The sequence below is a fragment of the Chiloscyllium punctatum genome, chromosome 12 (assembly GCF_047496795.1).
Source record: "Chiloscyllium punctatum isolate Juve2018m chromosome 12, sChiPun1.3, whole genome shotgun sequence".
In the NCBI taxonomy this organism is placed as follows: domain Eukaryota; kingdom Metazoa; phylum Chordata; class Chondrichthyes; order Orectolobiformes; family Hemiscylliidae; genus Chiloscyllium; species Chiloscyllium punctatum.
The window spans coordinates 56,428,015-56,450,467 of NC_092750.1; the positions used below are offsets into that span (position 1 = coordinate 56,428,015).

Below are 22,453 nucleotides of genomic sequence, written 5' to 3' on the forward strand. Positions count from 1 at the left end.
CGTTATGTTAGTTCCATGTGAACAGCATTTTGCTTGAAAACAAAGATAAGAATTTTAAGCCCTCTTCTTTAGTCGTGGAACCTTCAAAATATCTACGCTCTTGAATTCTGGTCCTTGAGCAACCATGATTTTAATTGTTTCATATGAGTGGTCTGGCTTCAAATGTCAAGGCTCTAAGCTCAAACAATCCATCCCTAAAATTCACCTTCCTTTTTTCCTTTAAAAGACTCCTTAAAATCTCTTTGTCCAAACCCTTGCCATGTGCCTAATACTTCATGCTGGAACTCAGTGAAGTTTGTTTGATGCCCTTGAACTGTCTTAGGACATTTCACATTTGTGCAGCACCAAAAGAAGAAATTTAACATGCATCAGTAAGTTAAGATGATTTGGAAATGAGGGAACTAGCAACTAAAGAAACAAAGTAGACAAAAGTAGACATTGGGCCACTTCAAACTGATGCTAGAAGCCTAGTGATGGGAGATAAGGAAATAGCAGGAGAACTTAATAAGTACTTTGCATCAGTCTTCACAGTGGAAGACATGAGTAATATCCCAACAATTAAAGGGAGTCAGGGGGCTGAGTTGAGTATGGTTGCCATTACAAAAGAGAAAGTGCTAGAAAAACTAAAAGGTCTTAAAATTGATAAATCTCCTGGCCCTGATGGGCTACATCCGAGAGTTCTGAGGGAGGTGACTGAGGAAACAGCGGAGGTGTTGGTTGAGATCTTTCAAAAGTCACTGGAGTCAGGAAAAGTCCTGGATGATTGGAAGATCACTGTTGTAATCCCCTTGTTCAAGAAAGGATCATTACAAAAGATGGAAAATTATAGGGCAATTAGCCTAACCTCGGTTGTTGGTAAAATTCTAGAATCCATCATGAAGGATGAGGTTTCTAAATTCTTGAAAGAGCAGGGTCGGATTAGAACAAGTCAACATGGATTTAGTAAGAGGAGGTCATGCCTGACAAACCTGTTGGAATTCTTTGAAGAGGTGACAAGTAGGTTACACCAGGGAAACACAGTGGATATGGTCTAGACTACCAAAAGGCCTTTGATAAGGTGCCACACAGGAGGCTGCTGAGTAAGGTGAGCGCCCATGGTGTTCGAGGTGAGCTACTGGTATGGATTGAGGATTGGCTATCTGACAGAAGGCAGAGTGTTGGGATAAAAGGTTCTTTTTCGGAATGGCAGCCGGTGACAAGAGGTGCCCCGCAGAGTTCAGTGTTGGGGCCGCAGCTGTTCACGTTATATATTAATGATCTGGATGAAGGGACTGGGGGCATTCTAGCAAAGTTTGCCGATGATACGAAGTTAGGTGGACAGGCAGGTAGTACTGAGGCGGCTGCAGAAGGACCTAGACAGTTTGGGAGAGTAATCCAGGAAATGGCTGATGGAATTCAATGTGAGCAAATGCGAGGTCTTGCACTTTGAAAAAAAGAATACAAGCATGGACTACTTTCTAAATGATGAGAAAATTCATAAAACCAAAGTACAAAGGGATCTGGGAGTGCTAGTCGAGGATTCTCTAAAGGTAAATATGCAGGTTGAGTCCGTGATTATGAAAGCGAATGCAATGTTGTCAATTATCTCAAGAGGGGTGGAATATAAAAGCACCGTTGTGCTACTGAGACTTTATAAAGCTCTGGTTAGGCCCCATTTGGAGTATATTCAAAGAGTCAATTTCCACATCAACCAGAGCTAACTGGTAAGCCATCTGACCAAATCACTGGTGAGAAGGATCAGAAAATCAGAATTAATCATTCTTCTCTTAAGATTCACTTCCAGCAGCATCAACTGGACATTGGAAGTCACAGAGCCTATGGGGGTGCATTATATTTCACAATCTTAGTTGTTAACAATAACAAAAAGCACCTCAACACCACGTGTGATCAGCTAAATTAGTACACCAAGCCCTAACTTGATCACCCTCATCAGGTGAGTCATCAGCAAAGCTCTTAAGCTACTTTAATATTCAACATGGTAAAATGATAATATTTGCACGGACAACTTTTATTTTAAATTTAGATCACACTGAAAGATAGTTAATGCATTTTAATGTATATCCAAAACTTTAGAAAAGCAATCAATCAAAACAGGAAATTTTAACAATATCAATGCATGCTCATAGCAAAGTATTGTTGAAGTTTAAAGATACTACCTTTAAACAAACATCAGAACAAAGATCCAAAGAGTGGCAAGACACAATTACCACCTTACCCATCAGTTTGAGTTCTTGTTTCAAGAACTTTAAATCTCTGACGGCCAACAGCTTTCACTTTTACAGTTTCAATGCCATATTCTTGTTCCTCCCTATATTCATAAATCTCTGCTGTCGTCCCAAATTCTGGAGCTCTGTCTGAAGGATCACTAAGAAAGCAAAAATAATACAGATCAAGAAAACAGAATGGATAACTTTTTCACTCAGTTAAAGAGTTTTCACACAGAGCAAAATTCAATTTCGTCCTAGAATGGTAGTAGGATAAATGCATCAATTCCTTAGAACATTAAAGTGTTCATATACTTATATTCTATTACAAGATTTCTGTATACAGTGCATTTCAATAGAGCATTTGTTTTTTTACTATATTTGTGGAAAATAATGAAGCAGAAACCACCACCAGTGGTTTTTCACCTTTGGGACCTTGGTTCAAAGCTATCTGATTTGTTGGAATACATGTCTACTTCAGGTCTCAAATAAAATAAACCATGGCTGCATGCAATTACCAGGTGGAGTAGATAAAATATTGACCCAGATTTTCCAATTAGTTTTGGAATAGGTACAACTAATGGTATTCCACTTCAAGACTTTTCCAGCTGCATTTCTGAGACTGGCGTCTCTTTAGTGCAACCACTGGAGGAAACTGGAGAGTGATCCACTTGGTATAGGACCATCAGACATCAGAGCAGAAATTAGGCCATTCAGTCCTTCAAGTCTGCTCCACCATTCAATCATGGCTGATAAGTTTCTCAACCCTATTCTCCCCGTAATGCTGGATCCCCTGATACTCAAGAACTTATTGGCATCAATCTTAAATATACCCAATGATCTGGCCTCCACAGTCTTCTGTGGCAATGAATTCTCTGGCTGAGGAAATTTCTCCTTATCTCCATTCTAAAACATCTTTCCTTTACTCTAAGGCTGTGCCCTTGGGCTCTAGTCTCTCCTCACTATGGAAATATATTCCCAACATCTACTCTGTCCAGGCCATTCAGTATTCTGCACGTTTCAATTAGATTCCCCCTCAATCTTCTAAACTCCAAGTATAAACCCAGAGTCCTCAACATTCCTCATATGTTAAGTTTTTTATTCCTGAGGTCATTCTTGTCAAACTCCTCTGAACATGCTGTCGTACAGCTGGTTCCTTTTCTCTAAAAGCTGTTCCTTTTCTAAAGGATACTGTGTCATAGAATCCCTGCAGTGTGGAAACAGCCTTTTGGCCCAACAAGTCCACACTGACCCTCCATACAATAACTCACCCAGACCCATTCCCCTATCTTATCACTCTACATTTACCCCCTGACTAATGCACCTAATCTACATACCCCTGAACACTATGGGCAATTTCACATGGCCAATTCACCTAACCTGCACATCTCTGAATTGTGGGAGGAAACCGGAGCACCTGGATGAACCCCAATGATCAGGAATAATCAGCAGCATGACCTCACACTTCCCATGTTGTACTCCATCTGCCACTTCTTTAGCCACTCTCCTAATCTGCCCAAATCCTTCCTTCGGCAGCCTCCCCGTCTCTTCAGTGCTACCTGTCCCTCTGTCTGTCTTTGTATCATCTGCAAACCTAGCCAAAATGCCCTCAGTTCCTTCATCTGGATCGCTAGTGCACAAAGTAAAAAGTTGTGGCCCCAACACAGCCTTGCGGAACACCCCCTTTGGCTGCCATCTTGAGAAGGACCCTTTTATCCACTCTTTCTGTCAGACAGCCAAGCTTCCATCCATGCTAGCACCTTGCCTCTAATACCATAGGCCCTTATTCAGTCGCCTCCTGTGCAGCAACTTGTCAAAGGCCTTCTTGAAGTCCAGGTAGATAACATCCTTTGCCTCTCCTCGGTCTTACTTGCTCATTACTTCCTCAAACAATTCTAGCAGATTTGTCAGGCATGACGTCCCTTGAAGAAACCATGTGGATTGTGCATTATTTTACCATGCACTTCTAAATATTCAGAAATCTCATTCATCGCAATCAATTCCAGGATCTTACCCACGACTGAGGTTAGGCTAATTGATCTATAATTTTCCATCTTTTGCCTTAGTGTCTCTTTAAACAGGAGTGTCACATTCACAATTTTCCAGTCCTCTGCGACCCTCCTTGATTCTAGCAAATCCTGAAACAGCAGTTGCATGCCAAGAATGCCATATATTTTGAGTTCAATAATTTATCAGTCACAAAAGTACTTTTACAGCTCCTAAGGATAATTAAGTGTCTCAGTGTCAATTGATTGCATGGGGAAGCAAGTGAATTAGTAAGCAGACATGGATGTACTTGGGGGTGAATATTAACAATTACAAAAGTACAGGTGAAGGGGGTAGAGTTTCAGAGGAGAAATTCAAAAGCCTATGATTTCTCACATGCTGTGGCGTTTTAAGTTTTTAAATTTAGTTTCATTTGTCAATTCACCTCTAAATATCATTTGGCTTCCATTCTCTGCCTCTATTTAATCTAGACGTGGGCAGCACTGTTATTTCTTAATTTTTAACTTCAAACTCTGCGACAATTCACCTGGTGGTGCTTAAAGAAAATGCAGTAATTTGAACCACATTTGTTTATTATATCCACTTAAATGCTTCTGCAACCAGCATGGCATAAAAAATAATGATATTATGTTGGGAATAAATTAAAATTGTTTTGCCAGTGAAAATTTAATACAAAGTTTCATGCTATAATATATATCATTTTTAGCTAAATATATTCATGTAAATTAATTATATCAAGTTACAGTACATGGACAATGACAAATGTTAATTCCACACAAACTGCCCAATTTTACAGAAAGAAACTTTCTCTAGTACAAAAGTTGCAGTGCACGTGTGCATCCTAACACTTGGATTCACAGTTGTCAAGTAGAACAGTGGTGAACAAAGGAGGCAAATCCTCTAATTCCAAGGATTTCTAAAAATTAACCTAAAAAGTGGAAATCACATTTCACAATTTTGTTTTTTGTTTCAATAATAATACAAAATTAATGACTTTCTTATGACACGTTACTTCTATTATCAGGTCAATTGGTTTTGGCACATCAGCTTAGTCTTGTTGACTACAATTTTCTGTCAAGTAAAAGGTGTCAATTCAAAACCGACTTTTGCAGTCAGGAGCATTAATTAGGCCAACACATAAAAGGAGTCCTGGCAGAGTCTTACTATTCATCGGATATGACAATAAACATAAACAAATTCTACCTATTCTTGTCATAACACTCAGCTGCAACAAGAGCAGGATCCTGAGGTAGGAAAGTAGATTCTGGCACACCAATAGCAGAATCAACAAGCAGTTAAAGTTGAGGTAGGCAGGAGCTTGGGTCCAAGCTAGTGCAGATCCAAGAACTATTCGTGCAGAATCACTGACACATGGGAAGAGGAAAAAGGAATTCTCTTGGTGTCCTGGTTTCAATCAACACCCACAGAAAAAACCTCTCAGCTTTTTTTGTTTTTGTACTGCTGCTGCTTTAATAGCTTTGTGTCTACCTACATAACTAGTTATTGCATTTCAAATTAATCAGTTGTACCCAAAGCACTTTGAAACATCATTGATTTGTAAGAGGGTTAGGTTGAGTGGCATTCATATTTTTATTCTTTCTTGAATGACATTTGTTCTAGTCTTATAATTTTCTCCCTTTCGACCTTAAGAAAATGAAAAACCAGCAAGTTAAGAGAACATAGAAAAAATTATTCTCTGCTCAAAGGCATATCTACTTTAGAAGAGAAGATCTTGCAAAAATACATTGGTTCATCTGGGAAACAAATCTCAGTAACCAAACTTGTTTGCTCATCAGCAATATAATCTTTTGCAATCTTTTTGAAGAATCAATATATAACCTGCTTTCCAACAATTCATGAAACTATTTTAGGTACCAGTAAACTATGCATTTGCTACTATTCATAACATATCATTTTTTTCCTCCTAATTATGTAAAACATACATTCTGCAATTTGTAAGACATGATTCAACAATTGAGTGATTAGTTAAAAAATATTTTTGAATGTGGAAGAAATTAACCTGTAGGCAAGAACACCAAATGTCCTGTCTTTTTGAATCAGGTTTCGCATCATGGATACTTCCTGAGGGCGAAATAGCTGCAATGGTAAAGTCTGCCCAGGAATTAGAATAACCGCAATATGAGGAAGAACTGGAAAAGTCGGACAACTGTCTTCATCATGCACGGTCCGGCCGTGAAACTCCTCCATTTCAGTTCCTAAGTACTAAGGAACAGAAAAAAAAAGTAATTATACATTAAAAGTACATTTTTATTGGAAAAATACAATATTGCACAACCTACACTTTACAATATTTAACAACAAAGATGCATATATTCATGAACACGCTAACAAAAATTAACTGAGAAAATTTACATTTCGCAATTAAAAAATCTGATTATCTTGTTTCTGGCGTTTTCTGGTGGCATTTAGACAAAACTGATGTTATATTTTTCCATTTACATAACTCTTGAACCAGAAATTAGTCACCGGAAATAAGCCTTTTTCGTGCTTAGTTTATTGTCACTGGGCAGATGGTGATAGTGGCAACATCTCTAGACCAGTCCCCAGATATCAATCTCAGCATCTGGGTTACATGTCTTTAAATAACACCAGAGCAGCTGGTGGAATTTACATTAATTCCACTGATTAATACAAAAAGCTAATGTGGAATTGAAAGCACGTCTGTGAATGAAACTCAGTTTTGCAAAAATCAACTAGTTAACTTATATGCTTGAGGAAATGAAATCTACTATCTTTGTTGGCTCTGACTTACACATAACTCCACATACACGATCAGAAATGGTCTAGTAAGCCATTCAGTTGCCTTAAACAGGTAATCAAAAGGAATAAAACCAGAAAAGCTGGCACCCACTTGGGCACTGCAAATGCTAACAATATACCTACCACTGTCAACTTGCAAAATCCTCTTTAACTACTGAGGAGTACGTGCCAAAATTACAAGATCTGCCTTACTGATCAGCTAAGCAACAGACTAATAAAGTTATATTCACTGAATCACTGAAAGCACTGAACCTTACAACCAATGTCCTAGTGACCATGTGGCATCAGGTCATATCGGCAAGGAAACCTCCAGTTCAGTACCACCTCCTGAGCTCCCTTAACTCATGATTCAGTACATCCATAGATTTCTGCAGGCTATCAATAGCACAGTCAACCACAATCTGTAACCTCAGGACCCAGCTAATTCCCTCAACTAGCATGACCAAACTAAGGAATCAATCTTGCTTCAAAGAAGAGTGATTAGATTAGATTACTTACAGTGTGGAAACAGGCCCTTCAGCCCAACAAGTCCACACCGCCCCGCCGAAGCGCAACCCACCCATACCCCTACATTTACCCCTTACCTAACACTACGGGCAATTTAGCATGGCCAATTTACCTAACCTGCACATCTTTGGACTGTGGGAGGAAACTGGAGCACCCGGAGGAAACCCACGCAGACACGGGGAGAACGTGCAAACTCCACACAGTCAGTCGCCTGAGGCGGGAATTGAACCCGGGTCGCTGGCGCTGTGAGGCCAAAGTGAAAGTGGGAATAGCCAGGACCGACGCAGAGAAGCAGAAGGCCGGAACAACACAGCATGCCAGGCAGCATCAGGAGGTAGAGAAGTCAACACTTTGGGTGCAACCCTTCTTCAGGACTGGGGGTGGATGTAAGGGGAGCTGCAGATAAAGGGGCTGGGGTCTTGAGTGGGAAGAGACGGGGTGGTGAGGCAATGATAGGTGAACACATGTAGAGGGTACGACCTGGCTGGTCGATGGGAAAAATGAATCTAGTTGGTTGCTGGAAAGAAGGATAGGAGTGTGTTATGGGTGGGGTGGGGGGGAGAGAGGGAGGGAGGGAGGGAGGGAGGGACTCAGGGGATGTGGAGGGAGGTTATTTAATATTTAGTTCTTCAATTTAGAGTCCTCCAGACTGTAGACTGCCCAGGCGGAAGATGAGGTGTTGTTCATCAAATGTGTGAATTAATTCTCTGTGGCAATTGAGGAGGCCGAAGATGGTCATATCGGAAATGGAGTGGGAAGGGGAATTAAAATGAGGGGGTGACCGGAGGACTCAACATTGAGGGGAGTTGGAATTCTCCAATTTCAAATAACCTCCCTTCCCATCCCCTCCCTTGCATTCCTCTCATCGAACCTTCCTTTCAGCTACCAACCAAGGCATTCCCTCGATCTATGTTCCACTATTTCCATCTGACCACTGTCTCTCTCCCCACCCAAAACCTTCCCCAACCCTGCACCTGAAACACTGACTTCTCCACCTCCACACTGCCTGGCTTGCTGTGTTCTTCCAGCCTCCTGCTTGTCTACCTTGGATTCCAGCATCCGCAGTTTTTTTTGTCAATAGCCAAGACCAGCAATCAAACCTAAAAGAGGTATCAATCTGGTGAAGTTGTAACACAGGACCACTTGCATGTCATACAATAGCAGCATATGATACAGTGGATTACACAATTCCACAAACAGATCAGATACAGTCAATCATCAACGGTAGTGGTGTTACAGCAAGCCAAACTAAACCAGCCTCACTGTCACTGGATTCACAATAGTGAAATTAAAACATCCAATGAACATGGATAAAGTAATAAGATAATCTGACTAGTATCAATAATTTCAAATTTAATCTCCTTTGATCATAAAGCCTACTCACACAGTGTTAAGGGATTTTTTTTAAAATTGTAATTTGCCAATTCAATTAAAACTTCCAATGACTGCTAGCAGACCTTCATGAAATCCTTGAATAATATGCTGTCCACAGGTAAGGAGAACTGCATCACAGAATCCCTACAGTGTGGATGCAGGCCATTTGGCCCTATCAAGTCCACATCAACCCTCCAAAGATATCCCAACTAGACCCACCATCAAGCACTGTAACCCTACATTTCCTGTGGTTAACGCACATGGCCTGCACATCTCTGGATTGTGGGAGGAAAACTATGCCATCACAGGGAGAATGTGCAAAGTCCACACAGACAGTTGCCCAAGGGTGGAATCGAACCTAGATCTCTGGTGCTGAGAGGTGGTAGTGCTGACCACTGAGCCACTGTGCTGCCCTTTCTTGCACATCTTGCTTGAATTCCAAAGTCTCTGGTTCATGCAAACAGTTTCAGCAAATGTCTAAAAATATTTACTTATTCCTTACATTTTGGGATTCTGTTCTCTGAACTCTGAAGAATTTGGTAATGAGAGAAACTAAAGTATAAAACTAAGCAGCACCATCTCCAAACACCTCACTACCTCCTGCCAAAGTCAGAACAGGTATTCCACTGATTGACCAATTCCAACATCCAACCAGCTGCCAACTCTGAGCAGAGCAATAACGTGGTGTTGATTTGTCTCCAGCGTCCTTAGATTAGCAATTAGATTTCATTATCTTTACAGGCCAATTTCCAACCAAAAACATCTGTCTTTTTTTCTTTTTTTTCAAAAAATCTTGCAATTACCAGCAAAGCGATCACTGACAATGCTTTCAAGCAGCACTTAATCATTAACAAACTGATCACTAACACTCATGTTGTCCTGCCAGTAAAACTAAGCTCCTGACAGTTTTAGCCCAAAGATGGACAAAAAGAACTGCAATTTTTCAGAATGCGACTACCCTTAGCATAAAGGCATTATATAGGGGAGTTGGGCCTTGGCAAAGCTGGAGTCAACAGCAATCTGGGGGAAAATCCACAAGCCCAAGTCATACCTACAATTGGCTGTTGGAAGCCAATCATCTGAGTCAGAGGACTTTCTGGGCATTCCACAGGATAAAAACTTCCAAGCAACCTACACAGCTGTGTTCTTTTGCATTCCTGGCACAGGTGGATCTTGAACGCAAGGCTCCTGGTCCAGGGATAGAGATAAATCACAAGAACCCCAACCACTTTCAGCAGCTTCACCTATTACTTTCCTCCCATTGGAGTTCAGAAGTGTACCAACAACTGCAGGACCATTTCCAGTTCCTCACACTGAAGGAGGCCATCTCAAATATCAACACTTAGACAGCTTAAACAGGGGATAATCTAATTCTTTGCCTCACATATTCAAAAACATTACTATCACTGAATCTCCCACGACCAGTGTGGTGGTTACCAATGACCAGAAACTGAAATGGACTAGCCTAATAAACAATGCTGCGACAACAGGTCAGAATTTTCAAATTTTGAGGTGAGTAAATTAGCTTCCAACTACTTTAACTCACCCTACAAGGCACAAGTCTTGAGTATGATGGAATACTTTGCAACTCCCTGGGTCAGTCACCATCAATCCTGATGGAAATCGAAATCAGCTAGGTCAAAGTAAAATGCTTGATTGTTACTGCATCTGCCACCTTTGACCTTCACTCTCTCCATCATCAATATGCAGTGCAACAATTCCCTAAGATTCTTTTGACAAAACCTTCCAAGCCTGTAACCTCTCACAATTACAAAGACGAGGGAAGCTGGAATATCAGAACACTGTAAGCTTCAAGCCATGCACTATTATGACTTGGAACTACATTGTTGTCCCTCTTTAATTGTAGGTTAAAAGTCCTCAACTTCATGCCCACCAGCCCCATGTACCTAAACACCTACAGCTTAGGGTGTAGGTTTGCTTGCTGAGCTGTAGGTTTGATATCCAGACGTTTCATTACCTGGCTAGGTTACATCATCAGTGGCAACCTCCAAGTGAAGCGAACCTGCTTTCTATTTATATCTTACTCCTGGATGGGGTTCCTGGGGTTTGAGGTGATGTCATTTCCTGTTCGTTTTCTGAGGGGTTGACAGATGTCATCTAGATCTACGTGCTTGTTTATGGCGTTGTGGTTGGAGTGCCAGGCCTTTAGGAATTCTCTGGCGTGTATTTGCTTAGCCTGTCCCAGTATAGACGTGTCGTCCCAGTCGAAATGGTGGGTTTTTTTTCATCCGTGTGTAGGGCTATGAGGGAGAGGGGGTCGTGTCTTTTGTGGCTAGCTGGTGTTCGTGTATCCTGGTGGCTAACTTTGTTCCTGTTTGTCCTACGCAGTGTTTGTGGCAGTCCTTGCATGGAATTTTATAGATGACATTGGTTTTGTCCATGGGTTGTACTGGGTCTTTTAAGTTTGTTTGTTTTTGTTTGAGAGTGTTGGTCAGTTTGTGTACTACTGGGATTCCGAGGGGTCTCAGTAGTCTGGCTGTCATTTCTGAAACTTCTTTGATATATGGTAAGGTGGTTAGGGTTTCTGGCTGTGTTTTGTCTGCTTATCGTGGTTTGTTCTTGAGGAATCTGCGCACTGTGTTTTTTTGAGTATCCGTTCTTCTTGAATACGTCGTATAGGTTGTTCTCTGTTTTTCGAAGTTAGTCTATGCTGCAGTGTGTGGTGGCTCGTTGGAATAGTGTTCTGCCTGCAGCTACAGAAGACTCATCACCACTTTCTAAATAGTAATTAGGAATGGGCAACAAATAACACTTTGCCTTAACTACCCATTTCAAAAACAAGTTTATCGATACACAATTTAGTGCCCCCACGACAGACTGGATTGGAACTATAAATTACACATAATATTAGGGGGGAATTAATTCACTTTCTCTATTCAGGGTGGCTTGCTTATATACTAATGTACATTTAAGAAAGTGAATTACTCTCGTAGGCTAAAATTCTTCACTTGATAGCACAAATTAACATTTATTCTCCTAGAAATCAATTTCAAATGTACATCGTACTCATTTGGCCATGATTCGAAGTGTTTTACATCTAAATGGTTATGAATTCGAAGATTACCTTTCAATCCAAAGAGCTGGTTCTAATGCATACTTAGGGATATGGACCGGTTAAGTTTGTATTTGACTCTGGTGGCACCACAAGTAGTTTTGGTCATCTTATTTCAAGAAAGATATTTAGAGGTTATTGGAAATAGTATAAATAAGGGAACTGTGCATGAGGAAGACTCATTTATCCCAGGTCTTTTTATCAAAAAGGAACTCAAAGAATGTGTTTAAAATGGTTAGGTTTGGAAAAGTTGCATCCAAGCACGTTTTTATGCCTTGGAGAACATTTGGATAGAATTCAAGTTTACAAGACTAAAATGAAATAGGAGCACAGGACCACCACCACCACCATCTCCACCTCTTCCCCACCCCCGCAATGTTTTAAAACCTTAAAGATGTGGGTTAAATGGACGTTTCCTTTTTGAATTTCAAACTTTGAGATCTGTAATTTTAATTCATGAATATTTTCTAAATTATGTTAACATTTTTCAAACATTGAGACTGGAAAATAAGGGGTCCTTTCCACACCATCTAAAAAATGTATGTTTTAGTATAAGAAACTTACTGATGTTATATTTCTTAGCCTGTGATTTCTCATTGAAATAAAACATGGCTTGAGCATTCTGAACCATTATTTCATTAATAAAGAACAAACTATTACAAATTGTATAAATTTATATATTAACTTGAAGTCACAGCCTTCCTTTGCTCTGGTTTCATCTCATTTTCCCAATATTAACTGAAAATGTCAAATATTTGGCAAAAGAACCAGTAGCAAAAGGTAAGTGGAGTCAAATGGAGACCCATGAATTACAATTATTTAAAGTGCAAGAGGATAAATGGAAAAAGTGTGACGGAATTAGATTTTGGATAAACAGATTGGATAAATATTTAGAGTCACAGTCATACAGCATGGAAACAGACACTTCAGTCCAATTAGTCCATGCTGACCATATGCCTAAACTAAACTAGTCCCACCTGCCTATGCTTGGCCATTCCTATTCATGCACTTATCCAAGAGTCATCGGAGGAAAATAGCAGTGGAATGGGACTAACTGGACAAAGTAGGCATTTACAATGAGTTGAATGGTCAACACCTATGCTGCATTATTCTATGATAAATGTTGCTTAAAAAAAGCAAACAGCTGATATTTCCAAGTGATTGTTAATATTCTTGCTTTGAGACAACATAGAAATAATTCTAGGTAAAAACAAGGACTGCAGATGCTGGAAACCAGAGTCTAGATTAGAGTGGTGCTGGAAAAACACAGCTGGTCAGACAGCATTTGAGCAGGAAAATTGACGTTTCGGGCAAAAGTCCTTCTATTCCTGATGAAGGGCTTTTTCCCGAAACGTCGATTTTCCTGCTCCTCAGATTTTGCTTGACCTGCTGTGCTTTTCCAGTACCACTCCCATAGAAATAGTTCTATTTCAACAGAAATAGCACCGCAGAAAAAAATGTATCAATTTGATTCATTTTTTTTCCTCATTTGAAAACAGACCAGGTTCATAATTAGGTCACTACCAGCAATGAATTACAACTAACATCAAGACATGAAGCCAGTAACAACTAATTTGAGGGTATGTTCAGGTATTATATAACTGCATGTTCTTTCTTTACCTTAGTACAAGATATATATGTGCATATTAATGTCTGGTCTGATTTTTCAGATCATTTTGTTCTTCAAATGTTTCAACACAAGTTGCAAGCTCAAAAGCAGTAGTCTTTAGAAACAAATCCTGCCATTCCTCTAGTTCTAATATTCTGAAATTTGTACATACAGAGTGTGCAGTTGGTAAACTTGGATCAAAGTTGATGGCATTTGGTTTTTCGGTCTCTTCACTGTCATGGTCTTCAACTTCCATCTCAGCAAATTCATCTTCATCATCTATAATTAGAAAGAGAAACATCTTTAATTGTGTAAAAATTTTATATACTAACCTTGATAAAACATTAATGCAGCCTCAACTGAAGTACTGGACACTGTCCTTTAAAAGGGATGTGAATGTTTTAGAGAAGGTGCAGAAAATATTTTAGAAAATGGTTCCAAGAACAGGGGGTCTTAGTGATAAGGGGTGACTGGAAAAGCTGGAGGTTTTATGCTTAGACGTGATGAAAAAGAAATTTGGCAGACACATTCAAAATCATGAGGAGTCTGGACCAAATAGATAGGGAGAAACTGATGCCTTTCAGAAAGGATGAAGAATCAAACAAAAGGCAATTATGAGGAAATGATATTTGATGTGGTTGGTTAGGATCACTGTCTGAGAGTGGTGAAGGTAAATTCAAATATTGCTTTTAAAAACCAAATGATAATAAATCGATAGGGATTCAAAGAAAGGATAGGAGAGTACAACCAGAAATCCAGCAGGAACTCAATGGACCAAATAGCTTCCTCCTTTGTTGCAACTATTTGAAGATTTAAAAATTGAAGGGCATTGAGAAGGATTTCAACGTAGTCTATAGACTTTCTCTGGCAGAGTTTCCAATAAATTAATTTTGATCATGCACAAAGAATATGCAAGCAAAAATAAGCAACATTTAAACTAATTGCAAATATAACAAAAAAAACAGTTCCAGCAAATATACAGGGAGAGGAAATTTTGATGGTAATGCAAGAAAATTTAATAAGAATTTCAATATCACATGGTCTTCCTAAAAAGGAGGAAAGAAAGCGTCAATTTAGTTTCAGTTTTCATTCAATCTGTTAACAAACAGCTGAGTTAGTCAGGGACTCAGTATACACTGGTGGCATAATCAGCAGTGTAATAATGGTACAACGTGCAACCATACAGTTTAAATTTTGCTGGCACAGAATGCAAAATTTCAGAGTCTGGACAAGTGTAATCAAAATTATACTGATTAGCAAACCATTTTGGCTCAGCACCCTCTACAGCAGAAGCAGGACCTCTGTAATAAGTGCAAGAAACTCAAGCATATCTGCAATCAATCAGAAACCTTAAAGATACATGCACAGTCTGAACCACCAAGCCATTCAATGTCAAATTACATAAAGAAAGTAAATAGAAGGAATGAGGGTTGGCAAGATGGAGACAAGAGACAAAAAAAAAGTATTTTTATTCATAGGATGTAACAGAATTTATCATCCATCCCTCATTGCCCATGAGGTCATAGTGAGCTGCCTTCTTAAGCCACTTGCAATACACTTGGTCTGAGTAGACCAAAGTGCTGGTGAGGGAGACTCAATCCTTTGATTCAACAGTAAAGGTATGACAATACATTTCCAAATCACGATTGACAGCAGTTCAGGGAGGAACTTCCATGTGAATTTTTTTTTAAGGATTTGACATTCTTGCCCTTCTAGGTTGTAATGGTAATGCATTACTGGAATGAATACACCTTTAAATTTTTCTGGTAGGTAAAGCAGGTAAAATAAATTCATACTGGTCAGTTTTAATGCAGAGCCTCTCAAGCAAGACCTGTATTATTGCAGCTTCTGAAGGGGCACCATGACTTAGATAACTTCCTAATTTCCATATTTAACTGCACAACAGAAGCAAACTTACTGTTACTTTTACTGAAAACCTTGGTCATGAGCTTTAAAATATTATTCATGTCATTTGAGTGACACTGGAAAGTGCACTATTATCTATCATTGCTTGTTTTCAGGATATTAAAAATCAGCAATAAGATGGAAGGTAAGTCCTAAGTAGAGCAGACCAAATCAGAGGCAGGGCTCATGTCCTGAGGAGGGGATCAATTGGAATATTACAACTATATGGCACAATCATCCACCGGTATTCATCAATTTCACAATTTGCCATGGTTGTATTTGAACTTGTGATCGCTGGTCTCCTATTGCTGCTCAATAACCAACTGTTACTTGAATGCAACAGTGTTTCTACTTGAGAAAATATGAAAATATTACACATTGGTTCACATCTACTTTCATGCATTCCACTAAGAAGTTACTGTTACCCTTAAATCTTGACTATCTAAATCCAAGTTAATCATTTCAAAAACTTGGTAAGTCATAGTACCCATCACTTGACAGTGAGTTACAGCAGCTCCAGAAGACTAACTTGCTTTTAGTAGGTAACCCACGACAATCTTCAGGTGCAAGTATAAACAAACCAAAATATCTTGATGTCGGAGATAAAGTGAATTATGCAGTGGGTGACTCGCACAGTGGTCCAAGTTAGGGGAACAATAATTCGCGCCATACAAACCTTGAGTTATTGACTGATATTTGTGAGCTCACAAGGAGAGACAAGTCGACCTAATGGTCACAAGCCACTCCAACGAGACACAGAGTTGCATGAATATATAGGTTATAGTCATTTAACAATTAGCGAATTGCTAATTGCAGTATAATGAGGTTAGGCACTTTGCTCAGTCATGTAGTGTCTGGACAGCGCTGGTTAGTAGCTGATAAGTGTCAGTATACAACAGGTTCTTGTAAAGGAAGAGCATTCCCATGCTGGGAAAGGATTCATTTATCAGGCATTTGTACAGCTACAAGGCCAACTTCCTCTACAACCCTCTAATGTATGCTGACATCTCAATGCCAAAACCTAAGAGTGCTGCGTTGTCATCAATGCCAACTTTTGAACAGAACATCAATCCAAGATGGAGGAGCTGAAAAAATTGTGGCTTTAAGAGCTGTTCCTTTTTTGAGGTATTTTAGGTGCTGGAAGTGATTTCTTTGAATTTCAGGAGCAGCAATTACTGTTTAAACGCTGTTGCACTGTTTTGGAACTGTGGGGGAAAAAAGATCAAAACAACAGCACTTTTAAAAGGAGGAAGACAGACAATTGCCAGAGACCACATGGTCAGTGAGGGAAAGAGAGAGAGAAAGAAACTGACACTGCTCACTGACACAGCAACGAATCTGGGCAGTTACTGCCTTTGCTGTTTGAGTTCATATATCTCTGGACATCGGAATGCGCCTAGGAAAATTTAACAGGCAGCGAAATTCACAGCTGACCTTGGAGGAACCTGTGTGGGAGAGCTCACAGCACAGGAACAGATAAGTACATAGTTTTTACGTGTAACCTTACTGTAAGTCTACAATAGTCAGTTGAATGAGTTCTTTCTTGATTACAGGGGAACCTCGATTATCCGAATGTGATGGACGGTACTATTTTGTTTGGATAACTGAGTATTCGGTTTATCGATCAAATGCCTTTCCTCTGGGGCTCGGAGTTTTTAAAGTCGATGCCCCGTTCAGGAGACTGCAGAAGCACAGTGCACGAGGCCCCGACCCCAACTCTCCCTCCCCCCAAAACCCCGTCCAACCCCGCTTCCCCCAACCCGGTCCAACCCCGCCTTCTCCCCCCCACCCTCCCTCAATCCCGACTCCACCTCCCCCAACCCGGTCCAACCCTGCCTATCCCCCTCCTCCAACCCCGCCTATCCCCCTCCCTCAACCCCGCTGCCTTCCCCCCCCAACCCCGCTGCCTCCCCCCCTCAACCCCCTTAACCCCCCCCCCCCCATATACACATGCCCCCTCTCCAGGCTAACTGGACTGGACACCAACAAGACTGCTGCTATTGCCTTTGTGGGGTAAATCTCCAAATAGCATGCACGCACACACAACTTTTTACGGCAACATTTTGACAGGTTCCACCTTTGCCCTGTCCAGGACAATGTTGGAGAGATTATCAGGGGGAGGAAGGTTTAGGGTTCACTCCTGTGCAGAACTCCAGGAAAAGTGTATAATGTTTCCATCGGGACCTTGAGATCTCCTTTGTATAATCCGATTTCCAGATAATTGGTATTCGGATAATCGAGGTTCTTCTGTATATGTTTTATTAAGATCTGTCTCATGATTGAATAAACCATAAACACTAAGCTAGCCTGGAGCACTTTTTTTTAAAAGAGCAAAAAGACAGTGCTATATTCTGAGTCTGTAGATTGTGAAGGAGCTAAGATGGCCTTCAGTAGAGTGACATGCTCTTCCTGTTGGATGAGTGTGTTTAGGGAGAGTTCCCATGTTTTGATGATTATGTCTGCAAAAGTGCCTTTGGTTGCGAATCCTATCAGATCACATGGAATCGGCTGACAAGAGAAGTTGAGGTCTTGGTTAAGAAAAAAAAGGAAGCGTGTGTCAGGTAGAGACAGAAGAGATTGAATGAATCCTTAGAAGACTATAAAGTTGGAGTGTACTTAAAAGGGAAGATAGTAGGGCAAAAAGGGGACATGAGATAGTTTGGCAAATAGGGTTAAGGAGAATCCAAAGGGATTTTATAAATACATTCAGGACAAAAGGGTAACTAAGGAGAGAATGGAGCCCCTCAAAGATCTGCAAGGCAGCTTGTGTGTGGGATCATAGGAGATGGAGGAAGATACTAAACAAACTTTTTGCATCAGTGTTTACTGTGGAGAACGAAATGGAAGATATAGAATGTAGGGAAATAGATGGTGACATGTTGAAAAATATCTATTTTACAGAGGTGGTGGTGCTGGCTGTCTTGAAATGCAGGACCTGATCAGGTGTACCCTAGAACTCTTGGGAAGCTAGGGAAGTGATTGCCAGGCTCTTTGCTGAGATATTTGTATCATCAATAGTAACAGGTGAGGTGCCGGAAGACTGGAAGTTGGCTAACGTGGTGCCACTGTTTAAGAAAGATGGTAAGGACAAGTCATGGAACTATAGACCGGTGAGCCTGATGTTGGTGGTGGGCAAGTTGTTGGAGGGAATCCTGAGGGACAGGATGTACACGTATTTGGAAAGGTAAGGACTGATTAGCGATCGTCAACATGACTTTGTGCATTGGAAAGCATATCTCACAAACTTGATTGAGTTTTTAGAAATAACAGAGGATTGATGAGGGTAGAGCAGGGGACATGATCTATAAGGACTTCAGTAATGCGTTTGACAAGGTTCCTTATGTTAGACTGATGAGCAAGGTTGGATCTCATGGAATCCAGGGAGAACTAGCCATTTGGATACAGAACTGGCTCAAAGGTAGAAGACAGAGGGTAGTGGTGGAAGTTTACTTTTCAGATGGAGGCCTGTGGCCAGTGAAGTGCCACAAGGATCGATGCTGGGTGCCCCACTTTTCATCATTTATGTAAATGATTTGGATGAGAGCATAAGACACATAGTAAGTAAGTTTGCAAATGACACCAAAATTGGAGATACAGTGGACAGCAAAGAAGGTTGCCTCAGATCTTGATCAGATGGGCCAATGGACTGAAGAGTGGCAGATGAAGTTTAGTTGCAACATTACACTTTCCTTCCACCTACATTTTTGCTCCAGCTTTTCATCTTAGTTAACTATTGTCCCATCTTACAATAAATATCATCTCTCATTGCCACTTTTAAAGATAAATGGCTAGGCCATTCTCCCCAGATGTAATCCAGATGACAGATCAGGAGAATCATCATTCTGGTGCTACATCCATGCAGACATGAGGAGTTGAAAAAGAGAAAGAATGACTTGCATTTAAAATCACACCTTTGCTGACCATAACAGACTCCAAAGTGCTTTACACAGAAGAACCTTGATTTGGGGGCGGCATAGTGGCTCAGTGGTTAGCACTGCTGCCTCACAGTACCAGGAACCCAGGTTAAATTCCTTCCTCGGGCAACTGTGTGGAGTTTGCACATTCGCCCCGTGTCTGCGTGGGTTTCCTCCCAAATTCTAAAAGATGTGCAGGTCAGGAGAGTTGGCTATACTAAATTGTTCAAAGTGTTAGATGCATTAGTCATGGGTAAATGTAGGGAAACGTGTCCGGGTGGGTTACTCTTTGGAGGGTCGGTGTGGACTTGTTAGGCCGAAGGGCCTGTTTCAACACTGTAAGGAATCTAATTGAATCAAATCTATCCGACTAAGATGGGTAGGGAGCATTTTGTTCGGGTCTGATGGCTGCAGGGAGCGGGTGTGAAACCAGGCTGCAGGGCCCCGGTGACAACAGTTCCAGCTTCTCCAGTACAGAATTGTAGAATAGCAGAGTTCACCAGAGTCCCAGTCTCTAACTCTGTCCACATACCTCTTCAATTGTTTCCATAATTGGAACCCATCTGGAATAAATTCTCCTATCTCTTCCTTAAAAAGTAAATACCCTATTTGTTAAACTGTGTCCCCTTCAATCTCGCCTCTGGTAAGAGGATACATCTGTCTGGTATGCTGTGAGAGAAGTGAATTCCTTTCTGAAGGTTTTTAGTTGATATGGATTTCAGCGAAGCGGAATTTTCTTCCAATAAAGGGAATGGTGACTTTGTCCAAACCCACTAACACTTTCCAAATGTTGTTATTACATCTGTCTAATACAGTATTTCTTCAAGCAGCATAAAATAAGAACTAGTTTTTTCTACATCTTTAACCACCTCTTACTATGCAAATGACAGTAAATTGTAACCAGTTAAAAAATTTCACACTAACTTGATATCAAAACAGCCAAGAATAGCTCTGGAAATGACAGTTCCTGATTCAAACTGACAAATCTTTACAGTTATAAAAGAGCTATCAAACCACTTTGTAAGGAGAGATTAATTCAGATGAAAAAACAAAGTCTAGCAAGGAAAGTTGAGATGGAAATGGAGATGGGAAAGATCCAAATTTCAAGTAATTAAATTGAATTGAATTTATTGTCACATATACCGTGGCAAGTGAAATGCTTTGTCTTGAAAGCAATACAGGCAGATCAGAAAGTAACATTGATAAGTAACTAATAGGTAAACAGCAGCAAAAACAAAACAAAAACACAGGTACAGGCGAATGTTAACAGTTTGTGAGTCCATTCAGTATTCCAACAACAGTAGGGTTGAGACAGTTTCAAAACCGGCTGGTGCGTGTTCAGGCTTCTGTACCTTCTCCCGGATAGTAGAGGTTGTAGAAAAACATTGCCAGGGTGGGATGGATCTTTAAGAATGCTGCAGCCTTTCCTTGACAGCAGGCCTGGTGGATGGATTCTGTAGATGGGAGATTGGCCTTTGTGATTGTCTGGGCTGAGTTCGCCACTCTCTGTAACCATCTCTGGTTTTGAATGGTACAGTTGCCATACCAGGTAGTGATACACCCAGACAGAATGCTCTCAATGGCGCATTTATAAAGGTTGGCAAGGAAATTTGCCAAATTTCCTCAGCTGTCTGAGGAAGAGATGATGTTGTTGGGCCTTTGTAACCAGTGCGCCCACATGAAGAGTCCAAGATAGATTTTGTGGATGACCATCCCGAGAAGCTTGACACTCTCCACTCATACACTTCTGTGCTGTTAATGTGTAAAAAAAAAAGGGGGGGCTTGCAGAGTGACATCCTGCCAAAAGTCAATAATGACTTCCTTGATTGTGCTAGCATTCAGAGCTCGGTTGTTCTCGGTGCACCATCTTTCCAGGTCTTCCACCTCCTGGAAGTGGTCTGTTTCATCGCCATCCCTGAGATTCGACTGACTATGGTGGTGTCATCAGCAAACTTGTAAATGGCATTAGTCTGGTATTTGGCGACGCAGTCATGGGTATATAGGAGTACAGTAGGGGGCTGTGTACACACCCCTGGGGGGTCCAGTGTTGAATGTTAATGAGGATGAAATATTGCCCTCAATCTTCAGATTGCGGCCTATGGGTCAGGAAACTGAGGATCCAGTTGCGGAGAGTGGGGCTTAGTCTGAGATCACTAAGTTTAGTAATCAATCTCAAGGGGATAATAGTGTTGAAGGTTGAACTGTAGTCAATGAGTAGGATTCTTGGTGTCAAGATATTCTAGGGATGAATGAAGAGCATGTGATATGACATCTGACATGGATCTGTTGGTCTGATAGGCAAATTGGAGTGAGTCAAGAGTAGTGGGGAGGCTAAAGTTGATTAATGCCACGTCCAGTCTTTCAAAGTACTTCATGTCCACCAAAGTTAGGAAACGAAGCATGGCAGAAGTTATTGATTTGTTGTACAGAATAATAAACTACTTTTGAAGTACAGTCACAAATGCCACACAAGCATCCAGTGCAACATAATAACAAACAGAATGTGTTTCTTAGCAATGTTGATTGGGGAACAAGTAGCCAAGACAAGAGATAGCTTCAGCATTGTGGACAAAGATGTCTCTAAGCCATACAGCAATCCAATCGTTCTCATACAAGTTCAGCACAAGTCAGTCACATTACAGTAACTGTACACAAGCTACCTGATAAAACAGGAAAAAACCTGCACACTGAGACAAACAGACCAAGGACAAGAAAAAAAAGACAATGTGGATCATAAAGATAAAGCTGCCATCGTCCTAATGGACCAGAGGGCTGCTCTCTCATCAGACAGAGGTAACTGGTGTTGATTTAACCTGAGGCCATCACACTTCAAGTGAGGGTAGATGTTCAAAAGGAGAGATCTTCATGGTAAGCATAGCTAGTGTGGAAATTGAACCCATATCATTGGCATTACTTTACATCGCAAAGCAATGACCCAGTCACCTGAGTGAAACAAATCCTATGGATCATAAGGCCTTCTGTTAAGCAGAGAGCTGGAGGTGCCCCAATTTTAACCTCCTCTCTGAAAGGTGGCATTTAGAAAATGCAATAAAGTCTCAGCTGTGAAATACAAACTGCA

General features: G+C 40.7%; 1 protein-coding gene across 1 annotated transcript in view; it reads right to left on the reverse strand.

Annotated features, from left to right (window-relative positions):
* Positions 1-22,453, reverse strand: part of crbn (cereblon) — a 47,447-nt gene that overhangs the window by 23,851 nt on the left and 1,143 nt on the right. Inside the window, exons 2-4 of the mRNA XM_072582625.1 lie at positions 13,728-13,834; positions 6,232-6,434; positions 2,216-2,365 (exon numbers count right to left, since the gene is read on the reverse strand). Of these exons, the coding sequence (XP_072438726.1) occupies positions 2,216-2,365; positions 6,232-6,434; positions 13,728-13,834 (460 nt within the window). The remainder of the gene's footprint in view (positions 1-2,215; positions 2,366-6,231; positions 6,435-13,727; positions 13,835-22,453) is intronic.